At 40.1% G+C, this 16,602-nt stretch overlaps 1 protein-coding gene across 2 annotated transcripts in view; it reads left to right on the top strand.

The window, feature by feature from the left end:
• Positions 1–16,602, top strand: part of macrod2 (mono-ADP ribosylhydrolase 2) — a 396,264-nt gene that overhangs the window by 145,882 nt on the left and 233,780 nt on the right. For both annotated transcript variants that reach the window (XM_056395624.1, XM_056395623.1), the window contains exon 5: positions 13,806–13,922. In XM_056395624.1, coding sequence (XP_056251599.1) covers positions 13,806–13,922 — 117 coding nt within the window. The remainder of the gene's footprint in view (positions 1–13,805; positions 13,923–16,602) is intronic.

Raw genomic sequence — 16,602 nt, 5'->3', positions numbered from 1 at the left:
ATATCATTCAAGAAGCAAAAATCTCATGACTCATTCAGAAGTTTGTCATCCACTCAGCTACTGTTTACATCCAGCACTATTCTCCCCCACTATAGCTACAATAGAAAATGGAAGTAACAACGGCTTTGCCTCTTGTTTTCAAGTACACGCTTGACATCATCTTGGCTAGTGTTCAAGTGCTCACCTCATCTGTCAATGTTGCCTGTTCGTCTTCATCACCTGCTTGCCCAAGTTTTAGTAAAGCGTGACCAAAGCCAATTTGGGCATCAGGTCACATTGCCACAGCAGCAGATGCAAAATATCAGATGGTAGTACACAGCGGTGATTACAAGTTGATCGTTGTCCAAACAATACATTTGGATACAGATAGTATTTCGATGCCAGATCTGAGTAGTGCCAAACCCATCTTTTATGTCCCTCACACCTACATTGAGTAAGTATACTGGCAGTCTTGAATTCTGGCTTCTGGTTGGATTACACCTCATTGACCAGAGATCTTTACAACCAAATATATGGCAAAAACACTTTGCAATGCAACGGCATGTCTACACCCAAAAACACGCAATCAGCTCATCAATGTTTCCCTTTTTTTTCCTTCCCTGTGTGTGTCTTATTTTTGAGGTACAGTCAGCCTTGATATGCAAAATAATCAGATTTTAATAATATCTTAAGCTTCTTCTTTAATGGAATCAGCAATTATGCCATAAATGGATTTAATATATCCTGTCTTAGTATAAGACATGAAAAATGGATCATAACCTGCTTAAGAGGCTGTAAGGAAATCATCAGATTAGCTCCAAAACAAAGAATGTATCCCGCTATTCATTTCACATCCATCACAGCTGCTCTAGCGCTTAGATGACATATATGCTGACCTGAGAGATTTAAAGTCAGAATTGATAACTAATATTCTCAGAGGTGACAGTGCACTGTATTGTAAGTCCACATATCATCTCTGGAAGGTCAGTGGCTTCTATCCTAGCCTCAGTAACTGATATTCAGCTCTGCCAGTTTGTGATACAGAAAATGGTGCATTATGGTGTGTTTTTTTTTTTTCAAATCTTCTGTAATCCATAAAGTCTTGATATGGAATGGTTTGTTTTTTATTTAGCTTTTCGCTAGATTGAGAGTAAGTATTTGTACTCAAGCAGAGAGCGAAATAAGAAATTATATTTGACTCCAAATGACCATATCCACTGCTATTTCTTCTTCCTGGTGTACATCATAAAAACATTTTGGATTGTGTTGGAGGGGGGTTTAAAATGAATGGGGAGTAAGCCAAGCTGTGAACAAGCAGCTATCTTGATGTCACCTTAGAGGCCATTATACCGTTCCATTTGAATTATAAAACCTCTCCAGAGCAAGGTGGGTGCTGCATGGGTGCGTGACTGCCCACAGGATAGCAGAGATAGGTCCCTTCGTTCGTTTCGAAATGGTTGAATGGGAGGGTGACCAGGCATTTTCCTTGTTATGAGACTTGTCACTGTCACTCACAAAGGTGTGAGTGACAGAAGACCCTATTATCCTCCAAGATTCAACGTTATCCTTCCGAGACAGGGCAGCTTTTATAGTCGTAACGGAGGTGGGGGAGACAAAGAAAAACACTTCAGCGCTTGCATTAACATAACCCCCCGCCGATTAATATTAGTTGCTGTCACATGCAACACTGGCATACTCACAAATGTGATATTTTTTTTATTAATTCAAACAATTAATAGTCTTTAGGAAGAAGATCTTTGCCACAGTTCTGAGAAAAGTCCGCTTTTGAAATAGCCGGTAAGTATGTTAAAGCTGGTCTTCCCCAGAGAAAAATTATCTACTTAATTAAAAGGACCAGCAGGAAAGGCCTGGAATCATGACGGTATAATTATAAAAGCCCCATTTCTGTTAATCCTTGGCTCTGCAGCAAGGAGCCTCACATGGTGGAGCCAGGCCATGGCCACTAGTTAAGCACTGAGACCACACAGGGCTTTTACAAGTGGAGGCAGTGGGAGGACGACAGGCCTTTAACTGAGGATATGGGGAGCTGAGAGCGAGCCCAGAGGTCTACTCGAAGCTTTTATTGCAACAGAGCCTGGGGAGAAAAGCACAGCAAGATCATTTATGAAGGACAGGGAGTCAAGAGGTAAATCATAGACATGCTTATAAGTCAAGTCTATGAATAGTGTGCCAAGTGCTGATGCATTGTTTGACCCATAGGGGAACAGAACTGAACTACTGCAGTTGTGATAGTTGCAGATCTATAAAGCAAAGCAAATATTCTCTTACATCACCCAATACATTGAATTTGATCTGAATCATCAGTAAAGTGTCAAAATCTTCCGATTTGGTTAACAGTCTTGATCAGGCATAATACTAGAGATATTTGCCGGTTAATCATGGCGGGACATTAGTGCTGAGCTTCGTGTCTGTGTGGAGGTGGGCTCTGTGTTGTGCCGGTTGGTCTCAGTGCTGGGGCCTTTGATTTGTGTCTCACAGCTGGGCCTGGGGAAGACGTTTCAGTGGGCAGCTGCGGACGCTTAATCTCCCCTGTGCTGACACAGGCTCAATTAATAGATAGCACACTTTAGGAGTCTGCAAGAAAGTTGTCAGGGCCCCGTCAGATAAATCACTGGAGAGGATTTCACGCTGGCAATCGCAAGCTCTGGCCCCAGTGGCCTGTTTCCCTTTGTTTGCCTACTTTGAGGTACAGAAGGGTAATGATTTTATAGCAGTGAGGCACACTGGGGCTTTTTTTTTTTGTTTTTACAAGTGCTTTGATTTCCCTGAATTATAGGCTACAGTTCAGGGAATCTCCATAATTATGTTTTTGTTTTTGATGCAAAAACAATCAGTGTAATTGCTGAATAACTTGAGAACTTAATACATTTTGAATTTAAACTTTCATATAGTCATTTTAGGCTTTCATACCTCAGAAGTCAACATATAAATCCACAGGGATCATAAAATCCACTCATTCCTGAAATACCTTTACTTGAGGATCACAAGACAAATGATTATTTGTACCCACCAGCAGTTTTCACTGGTTTTATTCAATTTTCACTCCTTTTAATCATCTTGTTTACAGTTTCACCATAATGGAAAATGGATAATCATCTGGAGAACTCTGGTAATCTCCTTTTGAAAGAAAAGAAAAACACTTACCGATGATTGTATTGATTTCTGAGGCTTAACCCTAATTCTTTCAGGCTTCTTCCTTTTTCAGGCAGACATCACAGTGATGTTTACAACGAAAGGCCCACATAATTTAACATCCAGTTTCTTTCCCTACTGGCTATGCAGATAAAATGTATTTAAAGCTACAGCCACACATAACAACTAAATAGATATGAGAAGCGTTCAGGAAACTGCAGTCCACTGCTTCATGTGTATCTTGTGTATTCTCATGTTCTCTCAGATTGATTTAACTAGCATTACATGAACATATTTATTGTTTTTTTTGAAGTGGGATAGACTGTGCTTCTTTTTCTCCTCATATTATGTGTATCATACTGTATGTGTCTGTCTTAAATCTTCAAAATGTATAACTGATTGTACAGCTGATATTGCTGAGTTATTTAACTTGGCCGAAACAAGATACCAAATCGCCCTCATCTCCAGTTTAGACAGCTCTGGCATTAGCTCTTCTCTCAGACAGGTATATTGGCCAGACTTTACAGTGTCCTGTTACAATAAACTCTCTAGAGGCAGATATTTCATCAATTTAAGAATTTACTAAAGACAGCCAACTGACTGATTGTACAGATATACAATTTTTGGAAAACTGTGCAGCAAGAAGTAATAAAAGAATTAAATATACTTAAAAATACATGAAGCAAATAAAGAGTCAAAGTTAACATACATTTACCACTGCTTTGAAAAATGTCTTCTACTGTAGAAGCAGTTATCAGTAACCTAACTTACACTGGGTACTACCACAGGCATGTCAAACATGCACAGCTTAGCAAGAACCTAATGAATATTAAGACAATCTTTTAGTGACATCAGCAAACATAATTGTTTGTTCTGGTAATTATGAAAGTAATTAATAATGAATTTTGATAACATATGAAATGTAAAGGCTGTGATATCAGCCTGTACTTTATCATCATGTTATCTTCAGCTTGTTGTATACTACTGTTTCAGTAATGCATTTGTATGACACTGTTGTATGTTATATACGGTTTATGATAAGCAGACAGATGTGATGAGAGTAACTAGAGTGTATGCTTACGTATTAATCCTGTAGGCTATTCCATACGTTCAGTGCCAACAGTCAAGAGCAAATAGCATCGTTATAAAAATCCTATTTGGTTTTTACTGTTGTCCAAATGTTTATTGCTCCTGGTTTAACAGCTGTAGAAATAACCATAACCATAGTTCAGTCATATTGCCATAGTCCTTTATTTGCTGCACTTGAACAGAATAAAAAAATCCACAACCTCTGTTTTCACAGATGAATGATCAAGAAATACAACAATACAAAACTATGATGACCTTTCTATTCCATCGCTCTCTGTGGTTTTGACGTGCTTCGTGTGCTGCTCTGCAAATGTTAATGTATTGTACAAGGCTATGAGCTTTGCTGAAGAAGCGCCTTGCACCACCAAACCCAAAGAACCATGCATAATGGCAACAGCTGTTCATGCATTTTAATCCAAAGCAATGGTCTTTCATTGAACGGTTCCATCTTTCTTCATTTCCGCAATTACGGACTTGCCAGAGAGTTTGGCCTGAAGATCCAAGAGTCTGAAGCAGCAGCTATACTTGCTCTCTCTCTTCGCCAGCCTTAAAGCTTGCTATTCAGATTGCTCAATAATTACATGCATTTGTCTAATCCTGTCCACAGTTGTTGCTTCTCAGAGCAGCGCATGCATTGAACAAAGCGCTTCTGTTCCAACTCTCACCTCTAGCCAGGTTGTTCTTAGAAAAGCCATTCTTTACCATCATGCAGCAGGCTCTCTTGGGTGACTCAAAGATCAACTTTGTGCAGGGAAGTAATTTATGATGAAAATGGCCAGCATCCGCTATGGGGGATGTGTTTTCTCAACATTAGTGTGTCCCTTATTAGCTGAATTTCTCAATTATTATTTCAGGAGGAGGCATTTAATTAAGTCCGGATGAAAATATGTGTGTTCTCTATTGATTCCAGAGCTTCCCATACGTTGGGGACAAAAAGATGCATGTGACTGATACAACTTCCTATCATTAATATAATGCTATAAACACACAGAAACATGAAAGGCAGCAGTAGTGATTGAAGTGGTAGGTCTTCATTAATGTTAAGTAAAAACATGATGTTTCTAATCAATAATTCACGTGTGCTTCTGACTCTTGATCTAGTCCAAGGGGAGCCCTTAGTGGTCAGCAGCAGGATTGTACTTTGAAATTAGGAAAAAAGCACATTTCATTTTATCTTCTCTGGCAGCTCATTTGCCCCTCACCCACTGAGATAGGCGGCAACCTTATTAATAGGAGACGCTTCCTGGTGGTGGGGGGTTACATGTTGACTACCTGTGTACCAGATATGTACTGCTCTGGTAAACCCTTGCCGTGAGAGCTCTTTGATGTCAGAATCCCTCACAGAGAGGAATTAACCGCATGTCATGTTGTTCTTGTTAATAATGTTTCAAGTTGTTCAGAAACGCTTTGATTCGTCCCATGAACACAAAGAACCAATGGAAATTCGTTTAATTTTATAAACAATTGAACTTCTAGACAATTATGACATGAAACACACAAATGAGAATTTTTTCTTTTTTGTTTTCATTGCGGTATGATGCTGCTTTTAGAGGAACTTTAATAGGATACCCTGCAATCAAGAAACACACATACACAAACGCAAAGACACATGTTACGTTACACCTCAGATTGGTTTTTCTGAAGGAAAAAGATCTGAGTCTCTCATACCACACTGTCTACTGAGGCTCCCCTTCACTCTATCTCGTTCCTTTGGCAGTAATAGTAAAGCTGGGGTGCCAAAGGTAATCTAACCTAGGAGACGAGCCGATAATAGCCACATTGACAGAGTGCCTGTTTGTAATGAGAGACTGGATGAGGAGTCAAAGGTGAAAAATGAGTGTGATATTGAAGGAGGGAGAGGAAGCTGTAACAGGAGGTTTGTGTTTATCTGTGATTATTAGGGCACCTCAGAGCCAGAAATGAAAGAAGGCTGTGAGACCCAGATAGAGTAGTGGAACACACAAATGGTGGATTTCCATTAGACAGGAAACCATTCTGTAAGCAGCTGGGATCACAATCTGTGATATGGGGACGATGCCAAGCGTGTTTCCAAATGACACGACTGATATCTTGAAAGATGTTACTAACAGTGGTAGTTTGATGATGTGCTGGCACCCTTTTGCTGGTCACTTGTATGTCCACAGATATTGTCAAGTCATATTTATACAGTCTAGTTTAAGGCAGAGAACATCATGCATTCATGTCCGTTTTGTTCTGTACAGTTTCCATGTGCTGCGAGGATATACAAATCATTATAGCTAAGGCATGCAAACTACAAATTAGACCTGGAAACCAAACTGGGGAGCTTATCACACTTAATTTTGATAATCCTTTGCTGATATTCCATGTCCTATCAGCTCAATGCAATTTGTCACTAAAACATCTATAGAATTTAAAGTGAAACTCATAATGGTGTGTGTACATAGTCAATGTCTGGATTCGTTTTAGGCTTGGATTTAGGATTTAAAGTGGTGTCAAGTTTATTAGTTTCGGTGGAAAAACTTTTATTTGATATCTTAACACAGGGAAATCAGCATTGGCCTATCCAAATGCAGTTTTGCTAACCTGCCTGGAGTTGCTCAGAAGAATAAACAGTCCTCATGTCATGTAAAGAATGCAGACAGTGTACTTAAGGTTGTCTATTGGACAGAATGACACCACTACCTCAGACAGAGAATCCTCCAACAACAAGACAGAGCCGTTAAAACAACATCTTTAAATGTGAGGTCCAGAACCAACACAATTGTCCCAGGGACTTCAGCACGGCTGGGGTCTGGCACCGAGTCGTCCGCAGCTGTCGGCCTCCAGGTTTCCAACGACAGTGTCATATGAGCTGTGGTAACCTAACCTGGGATTCCTTTACGGCCCTGGGAACAACAGCATGAAGACTGCATGTTACTAATATATCTAACTTCAGCCCCTGCCCCTCAAAGCCAACTCTAGTGCAGATAACTAACATGAATACAGTCATGAATATCAGTATTTTCAAGCCTCACTGTCCATTATTCCTATGAATGGTAAATATATTTCATTTTTTGAGTTAAATCTGTCTACAGTGAGCTGAATGCTTGAAGGCTTAATCTCAGCATGATCAACAGATCTACATATAGCATGAAGTGCAGTTTAGAGAGGGTTATTAAATAGGTGCCATGGTAACATTAACACAATTACCTTTTAATTTTATTTCAAACTAACTGTGTTATGGTACACTGAAATAAATCCTGACTAACACTCAATCTGAGAATTAGTGTCAGCAGGAGGTGAAAAGGGGCTGTGAGTGCCTTCAGGAACTGTTTTTAAACAACTGCAATAACCCTGGCTGTTTCAGTCTACTATATCTAGGATATAATGTAGGAGACATGGAATCAAAGCCAAGAATTGTCATGAACTGTGAATATAATAATCTTTATTTTTTTAAAGCTTGTGGGGAAATGCAGCCTAATTACAATCACCTTTGAGGGTTGGTTTTTTAGGTCGTTGTGGGTCTCTCTCTCAATCATCAATTTTAAGCTCATATATTCTTTCTTCGGATGTGACCTGTTGGTACTCATAAAATTAGACACATTTACTGCTGAGAGGCGTGCAGTACAGTCCTCTACAGTGGGTTACTATGCTGCTTCATTAAGCAGCTGAAGATTTACTGCCTTGCTTAAGGGCAACTCAGCAGTGGTTTCCCTTTCACTGCTTACGATACAGTTTCTTTCTTATATGTTACTGTATGTTGTTATAATTAAATCTGAAACTGTAACCTACTGTGTTTCTTTAAGCCATTTCGGAGAAATCACTTACAATCTTAGCTGACATATTTGTCAAATTGGGCGAACAATAATAACAACAGGTTTTCTAGTGTGTTGTAGTGGAACCTGTGATTATGTCATTTATTCTGGTTCCTGCTTACATACTGGTGTCAGGGGAATTTGTGAGTCATGTAAGCCTGAGGTATTTTATGTCACTTTGGAGAGTACCATCTGTGACTATCTGCCTGGCATTCTATTAGTCGAAATCCCCTGTTTACCTGGGTATTACAGGTAAAATGGAGATTATTATCCATTTCCTGGGAACTTGGTTACAGTAAAGAGTCAGCTCTGGCTCCTGTTGCATCCAAAATTACCGTGATTAGGACACATAATCCAGTATCACAAGGGAGTAACCACAATAGTTTGAACATATTCCACCTGACATTTAGTTCAGCCAGATCTCTGATTGGCACTTGATTAGCAACTAATCCATGTCATTATCTCCTTCACTGAAATTAGTTGAGTAGAAAATGCTGTCGTAAATCACAGAGGTGGAATTGTGGAGGGGTTTTGATCAGTGTACAGCTCTGAAAGTGCTCTGAGGAGAGAGGAAATATGTTGTTGCCATGGATACTACAAAAAATAGGTGAAAGGGAATATATGGCTTAATAGTTTCAGGGATATGTTTGCTTTTGTGTGGAAACCACAACTCTCAGTATGAGAGTAAAACTTTTGGTTCCTACTGCTTGACCTGCCCACAAGAAGAGTTGTATGAGAGCTCAGTGGTTCAGCAGGTAATGCCCACATAGGTTAAAGTTTAGGCCTACCTTGATATACATGACTCCCTATTCCCCTTTGTTAGATTATGGACTGATATTCAGACTTCTCCATATCCAGCCAGGTAGAATCCAGCTCAGCCCTCCCCCCTCCCTCCTTCCCACCCCGTGCTGCCTCCTCTGGCTCCAGTCCTGAACCTAACCCTCAGAGGAGCGGAAAATAATTAGGAGAGAAAATTGCAGCTGACACTATTTCTGAAAAGCAGGGTATTGTAATGAGAGCAGAGCAGGTATTCATTGTGTCTGAGGGAGCGATTGAAAGCCCTTGGTTTTCGGGCTGCCTGGGAGAAGCCCAGGGAGAGTAAGCAGAGCTTTGCTGAGTCCCTTAATGCATGTGGGAACGGAGCCTTGAGAGGACGAGGCAGAGGTGTCTTCAACAATGGCAGGAGCCAAGGTTACAGCTGAGTAACTAATTCAAACTGCTCTAGACTGACACACACACTCACACACACACACACACACACACACTCGTCTTCTTTGTCTCTCTCAATATGTCTCTCTCTGTGTCTCTTTCTCTCTTTCTCTCTCTCTCCTTGTTCCCATTATGAGTACAGAGGGATACCGTCCAGCCACCGCTCAAAGTTATCTTCATTAGCCGTGCAGACTTGCTGGAGTGGCTGCTCGGGGAAGCTTTCTCTGAGCAAGGCACTCGGAGAAGATGAATAAATGTTTTGTCCCACATAGGCCCAGCCTAAAGCAGTGGCAGGGTGCAAGGAGAGATAGATGAGGTATTAACTGTTATATTTTTCAACGGGGGCTGAGGAAGCCTAGTACTGGGGTGGACAGAAGCAGATGTTACCGCCTGAATATTAAGCCTGTTAAATGAAATGTCCTCCATAAAGAACAGGAGTTGAATTATAGCACTGGGCACCCCTGATTGTGCATCAGATTGCCGAGCACATGTTCATCTTAGGGCTTCTGTTTGACATGTGACTCAGGCTGAAAGCTAGGAGATGAGAGAGAGGTCGCTTTGATCGCCTTTCAGTACTGTGATGTTTTTTTTTTTGTGCATTTGAATATGATTGTTGCTTCTAAGTATAATGGAATAGGGACACATGCATAATAGTGTTCAGGGGTCCTTCTGAAACTCAAACACATGGGGATATGGATGATAACAAAACTGCAAAATTTTAACAATTTCAACAATGTTAATGTGAAAATGGGGATATCTTTGCCAATGATTAGAATTAAATAAGAAACTTGATGAAACGTTAAGTTGGCTTTCTTTGGTTCAGTGTAAACGAGCAAGGCTGGCATAATGAAGGATCCTCTTAACGGTAATATAACGAGATCTCTGTTTAAAAAGAGGCTCCAGTGTGAATCAGAGGCATGACGTGTCTGTCCCTGTTACGCCATTCCAGCTCTCCCTTTTACACAGACATCGATCTGGCTCTGTGACTGCTTCTGCTGGCAGCTTAATGGCAGAACAATGGGAACCCCCCCCTCCATTTAGTGTTCATACATACAGAACGGAGAGGCAGAATAACATTGCAACATTCCTTCCTTGAATGGGCTGTATAAAAGGGGCTTTAGTTAATGAGAATCTGAGGCTGCGTTTGTAATATTGCAGGCATCTATAATGTGGAAATCTGCAGGGAATAATGCTGAAATCCTACTTGAACAAGAAAATAAATTGATGGCCAAATTGCATCTGGGTCATATCTCCACTTATGGGAACTCGGATCTGCTTTTATTTGCCTAATAATGGACATGGAAAAATGTTTTCACAATCAAATTTTGATTGCTTCACAAAATTGAAATTGCAAAGTACATCTGAAACTTCTCTGTGTGCTTCCCTACCCCTCTCTATACCTCTTTCTCAAACAAACAGAAAGACACATGTTTTACCCACAATGCATCTTTTGCACACCACCCATTTTGCGAAGCAGTCTAAGAAAAGCAGGTAAATTAAATCTGTAGCAGCAGCATCCAAGACTCTGGCAATCAGCCAGATCAGTTCAGCATCTCCATCTCTGTTTACGGGCACTGTGAACAAATTCCCAGGCTTGTAGGGACTTGCTGACACTAGATGCACAGTGACACACACACCATCAGAAAAAGAGCTTCACAGTCACAGTGGGTTATGCAACCATGAACAGTAGGAGCAGCAAAATGGAAGCTGAAACTATTATCTACAATCTCAGTCTTCAGCTACTGAGATGAAACACAGAACCCCATATGCTTTTGCTGGCTGGGTTCCTAAGGTGCTCATAGGTAAGAGATCAGCCATGCTTGGTAATGATGAGAGAAAATGTCTGGGGAGGATGGACTCCTGTGGGAACACTGCAAACTGGAGGAGGGTATTATTAAATTTTCCTAACCTGGCTGGCTTTATATGACCATGAAAAGATCATAGTTTACTTTCCACCCGTTCGAGGGAAGGATTGAGGGTATTTTCCTGCTCTTGAACTGTCTCTGCTGCCTGATTGTAACAAAGTATTTTTCAAAGGAACTTACTTACTACTTACATACACACTTGCATATTACATATTGCATATTGCATATATATTACATTAATATGACATATTTCTTTCTTTTTTTCAACAATATATTTTCCTGCTCCACCGGTATGTTGCAGCCCACTCTTCTATATATTCTTATTTTCACATTAGTACACCTAAATGACAGGATGCCAATTTTGTTGAGAGACTGAATCTAGTTGCCGTGTTTGGCGCGGATGAGTTGGCTAGCTCAGCCAATAAAAGTACTGAGGATCACAAAGCAATTAGCTCTTTAAAAGAGCCAAATCTGCGGTGCAGCAGCCATGGGATATGCAAACTTTAGTGTCTCATTTTTTCATTTTACTTTCTGGTTTTGCTCCAGTTTAGTGGTCAAAATGTCCAGAAAATACAAGATGTACTTGCTCACAGGAGCAAGTGTCTGCAAAATCACTTTTCAAAATGTTACAAAGTGCTACGACCCACAGTACAGGTACATGTTATAGCTTCATTCTGGCCCTTATGTGAACTTTCTGTTTAGTGCCTTGGGTCTCTTTTTCAATGTTCTGTATCACACTAGGAAGGGAAATGCATTTATATGATATATTCAGAAGCACAAAAAGCTAAACTCCAAATGCTTTTACATAGATTATATACCAAAAAATTATTATACATTTATTATTCAAAGATTATGCATAAAACAGACACACAGAAAGGCAAGCATTTATGAAAGAAAATTTTAATTCAAATTTCCTTCACATGAAGGCTCAAAGTTTAGTCACAGCAAAACTCTGGGGAGGTGTACCTGTACCTGTCTGCAGGAATGGAGGTATTAGAAGATACTGACCGCCCTATCAGTGCTGTGGTACACATGCATTATCAGGTGACCACATTTAGGTGCTCAGGTCTTATTAATTCAGTGCTGTAATAAAACACAGTGGAAAAAGGGTTTGTTCTATGGGAGGAGCGACTTTATGTGAACATAAATAAAACGCAAGCTTATAGTCCCCGAACTTTCAGTTGAGCCTGTGCATTTAGCAATTCATGTTTGTGAGATGTTAAGAAGCAATTATGATGCAAATAAGTGTGGCTGATGATCATGGACAATCTTGTTTGCACAGTGGATATTATAAAAATGCCAAGCCTACAGCCAGCACTACATCCGCTCTGTGTTGTGTTAAGTAGCTTTCATTGTCACCAGAGCGATCCCTCCTCATATCCACATCACTGTCAGACTCATGTTACTTTTTCGAAAAGCCATCAGGATTCGTCTCTGTCAACTGCCTGTCCCTCAGTCCATTAAAGATGATTGATAGAGCTAGAAAATCTTCCGCCCAGCTGTTGTCGTTGACGCATCCCTGGGAAATTGAAAGGAGCTCAGAAAAGGACCATCTCTCATGAAAAGACCTTTTGTCTGTGCTGATGATGTGAAGCAAAGTACATTTGTGAAGATAGTGTATAAGCAATCTACAGCCTTTTTTCACAGTTTTGTGTTTCCTGGCTCCGTATGTGAATAATTATTACATTACAGATGAAGACAATGATTAGAGTCTCATTTTGTCTTTTATCAGGAAAATAAATTCAGATTATTTTATTTTTATCTGTTTCTTTGCTCTTTTCTTTCATCAGTTCAGAATATGCAAACATTGGTTATCCTGCAGGCATCTTAAATCTCAACCACTTTATCTTTGACGGATAAACCTAGTTCTCTCCATTGGCCGAGCCATTACAAAGAGAAACCAAAGAAAAGACACGTCTGTTTGTCCAACTGCTACTGTTCCTCCTCCTGGCTCTGTTATCCTCTAATGGCTTGTGAGGATTTTTACAGGACAACTTGAGGAGGATTTTATGATGTTTCGGTGTGATTGATAACATGCTCTTGGAGGGATGTCAGGCTTTCAGAGAAGGATAATGTGGATTTCTATCTCTCTGCCTCCTTGTGTAAGACGTGCCATCAATCAAGTGTATCGTGGCCTTAACCCGGTAAAATTAAAACCTTAGGGGGGGCGGGGGCTCGGGGTCTCCGTAGAACCAGGACACACACATCAATACGGTGTGCGACAGAATCAGAACACAGATCCACATCATAACAGGCTCACCACAGAGAACAGGGCAGATATAAGATTCCCACCAGCGGGCAGCAAATACAGTTAATGATCTGTCTGTATATTGCTGTTGACAGTGGAGAGGGATTACAGGAAGAACAGTCTCATTTTCATTGTGTGTGGAGGCGGCATTAGATCCTAGCCCAGCTAATTTCATTCCTAAGCTTGTCAATATTTACCAGCAACAGGCGCAGCACACTATGGCAGTCCCAATCTCCCTACAGAGAGAAGATACAGAGCTGGGGAGATAATTTGAGAATGTAGAGATTCAATAACCAGAACCAGATCATGAAAATAATTTTCAGCTTGTTCTTGGTCCTGCTCCTGTCAATGGTTGTCTGTTTTGACATGATAAAGCACACAAACCGCTAATTAGCCCAGCTGGTAAGAGATATGTCATGTGCCTGCTTTTGTATGGTGCTCCTCACATAGCCCTTACCTCTCTCTGTACATCTGTTTGTGTTTCAGTCGATGGCTGCATACACAAAGCGGCAGGGTCCTGTCTGTATGATGAGTGCCACTCTCTAAATGGCTGTGACACCGGCAAAGCCAAGATCACCTGCGGCTATGATCTCCCTGCAAGATGTGAGTATCAGTAATTAATATGTTTTTTGTTTGTTCTGTGATATGTGCACCAGGCCCTTGCAGGAATGTTCTCTAATCAAAACTGCTGTCATAGAGGGACATCACCTGACCTGTTAGTGAGCAGTGAAACACTGTATAATCCAGCATTAATCTGTATTATTTTTTATGGAATAGCCTCATCTATTCAAAAATCTATGCTCCTGAACCAGCCGGTGGACTGCACTAGCATTGCATTGATGCAGAAAATTGGTATTGGAAAATATATTTAGTTTTTAAAGAGGATTACAATTCATGTGTGCACATGCACCATATTATGAATTGAGGAAATACTTTCTATGAAGTTCGGATGAACATGATCAAATTGCAAATGAAACTCACAAGTCTACACACACATGCCCACACATACTTTGACACCTGCACGTGATGACTGAGGTCATTGGCGCCAATCCAACAGAGTTGGGTGCTTTTAATGTCCAAAATAAAAACATTTTAATCATAATTTATTAGTTCTGAAAAACTCATTTGTAATAAATGGGGAGTTGTTATTGGGAGGATAATTAATATGTTTGGTGCTTGCTGTATGGCTGGATGGGAGTGTCATCTGCACACAAACAAAGACATTAAGAGAGCTATTAGTTGCCTAATTTGATTGATTTTTCATCCCTGATTTATTCCGTAAACAGATCACATAACTCTTACTGTCACGCTATAAATGATCAGAAGAGGGACTTCACTGTTGTCTTTGTTTTCTGTCTGTCATGGATGTAATGTTTTGTCATCAAGTCTCAGAAAGTTAGTGGTGTGTGTGCGTATGTGTGTCACCTCCTCTCAGAATTTAACAATTTTTGTAATACAAATTTCCTGAGCTAATTACTTTTGGTTATTGTCAGTAATACATGTGTCACTTTTAAAGTTTGACACAAGCTCCTTCCCATGCAAACTTGAAATGGAAAACATGATGGGATGGAAGAAATGTCACTTGGTGTAATTCGGTCGAGACAAACGTCCCAGCAGTCCTAACCTAACCCTGAAGGATTTCCAGGAGACAGCCAAGAGAAGACATTGAGGCCCAGATGAAATTAGGTTGTGTTAATACGGTATGTCGTAAAGATGTCAAACAAATGGAGCAGATAAACTGTGAGTCAGTCTTGTGGGCAGCCAGTTCAAGTGTCTGCTGCGCCAAAACAGGGTGCACCATGACAATTTAATAACCTGCAATGTCACCTGGGAGCAATCACACTGCCACTGGGTACTGTTATTGTAATTATCTCTGGGCAAAACACCTTCTCTGTGCCGATAACTTGTTATAGATTGTGTAGTTCTTCACTGGGAACAGTCAGTTCTTTTTTGTGAACGTGATGTTATTTCATATTAGAGCTATCTTTGCTCCCAGCCAGTATCATCTTCTTATCATCCAACTCTGATCACTGTCATCATCAGTATTGTCTCTCTCGTCTGCTCTTGGAAACTGACAGCCGCTTGACTTTTCTCTGTTAGTGCTCGGCTCTGACGAGAGATCTCACTTGTTCCCAAACTCTATCCACTGTTTGGATTTTATTCTTTTTCCATTAATTTCCGTCTCTGACTTTTTTGTTCCACCTACACACATTATAAAGCTGCCGTGACTGCAAACAACAATCTACTTGGTTTATGAAATCTCAAATAATAGTCTTTGTCCACCCCCTTACCACTGAACAAAGTAAACAAACGAGACAACAGGCAATTTTCACATTCTGAATTTCCCTAAATTCAGGGATGTTACATGTAGGTGTAACGAGAAAGGTTAAAAGCTTGTAGTGAAATGGCAGTTTACATTCGATTCATTGAAAGTTAATGTTATGCTAAGGGCCCTTTGCTGTGGCTAAAGCTAAATGCATTAAATGATTAAAATTGACATAAAATTAATTTTGATATTCAGAGTAGATGGATTACCATGAAAACTGACAGAGGTGAGTATTGAAACTATGCAAAGTAATGTTGTATTCATAACAAGCAATTAAAAAGCTATGAAGCAGCTTTTCTAATCATAAACAGGAATTGAATATGCTTTGAAAAAATCACTGTCTAAATTGGGAGCTATATCCACAGTTGCTTGTGGAGTTGGTTTTCACATCTCATTGTTTTGTCTGTCAAAAGAGTTAGACAGCTCAAATATTATTATGGTCATAGTGGGTGTTTGGAAAATAAAACATTTGGTGATGTTATTACTGCTTTCACACAGATTGATTTCTGTGGGCTGTCAGATGTCAAACGCAAAGACTTTTAAATTGTTAAACGGTACTACCAAACCGTGAAGTGTCTTGATTGGTCTGTTGATGAGACAAATAACAGCTGGACCAACTTGGTCTTGTGCAAGAAATGTTATAAAAATGGATAATGTTACTTACTAGGATACATTTTTACACTTCCAACAAAAAAGAGGATTTTTTTTATGTATACATGCGATGTATACGTGTCTGCAGGCCACTGTGTGCTCATTGTCATTGCATGCAAAATTGCTTCTTCTGACGCATATTTGCAGATGGTGGCTCATCTACTCTTCCAGGAGTGAGAAGAACACAGCCAGATGGACCATTTACTGTTTACATCTTGGCAAAGCCCAATATTTCCAATGTGGGCATTCACTTTCCAGTTTAGCCTGAACATTAGGCCGCTTCTCACAATTTTCTATAAACACATA

Source organism: Seriola aureovittata, chromosome 14 (genome assembly GCF_021018895.1).
Source record: "Seriola aureovittata isolate HTS-2021-v1 ecotype China chromosome 14, ASM2101889v1, whole genome shotgun sequence".
NCBI lineage: Eukaryota > Metazoa > Chordata > Actinopteri > Carangiformes > Carangidae > Seriola > Seriola aureovittata.
This window is presented reverse-complemented; position numbering and strand designations above follow the sequence as displayed.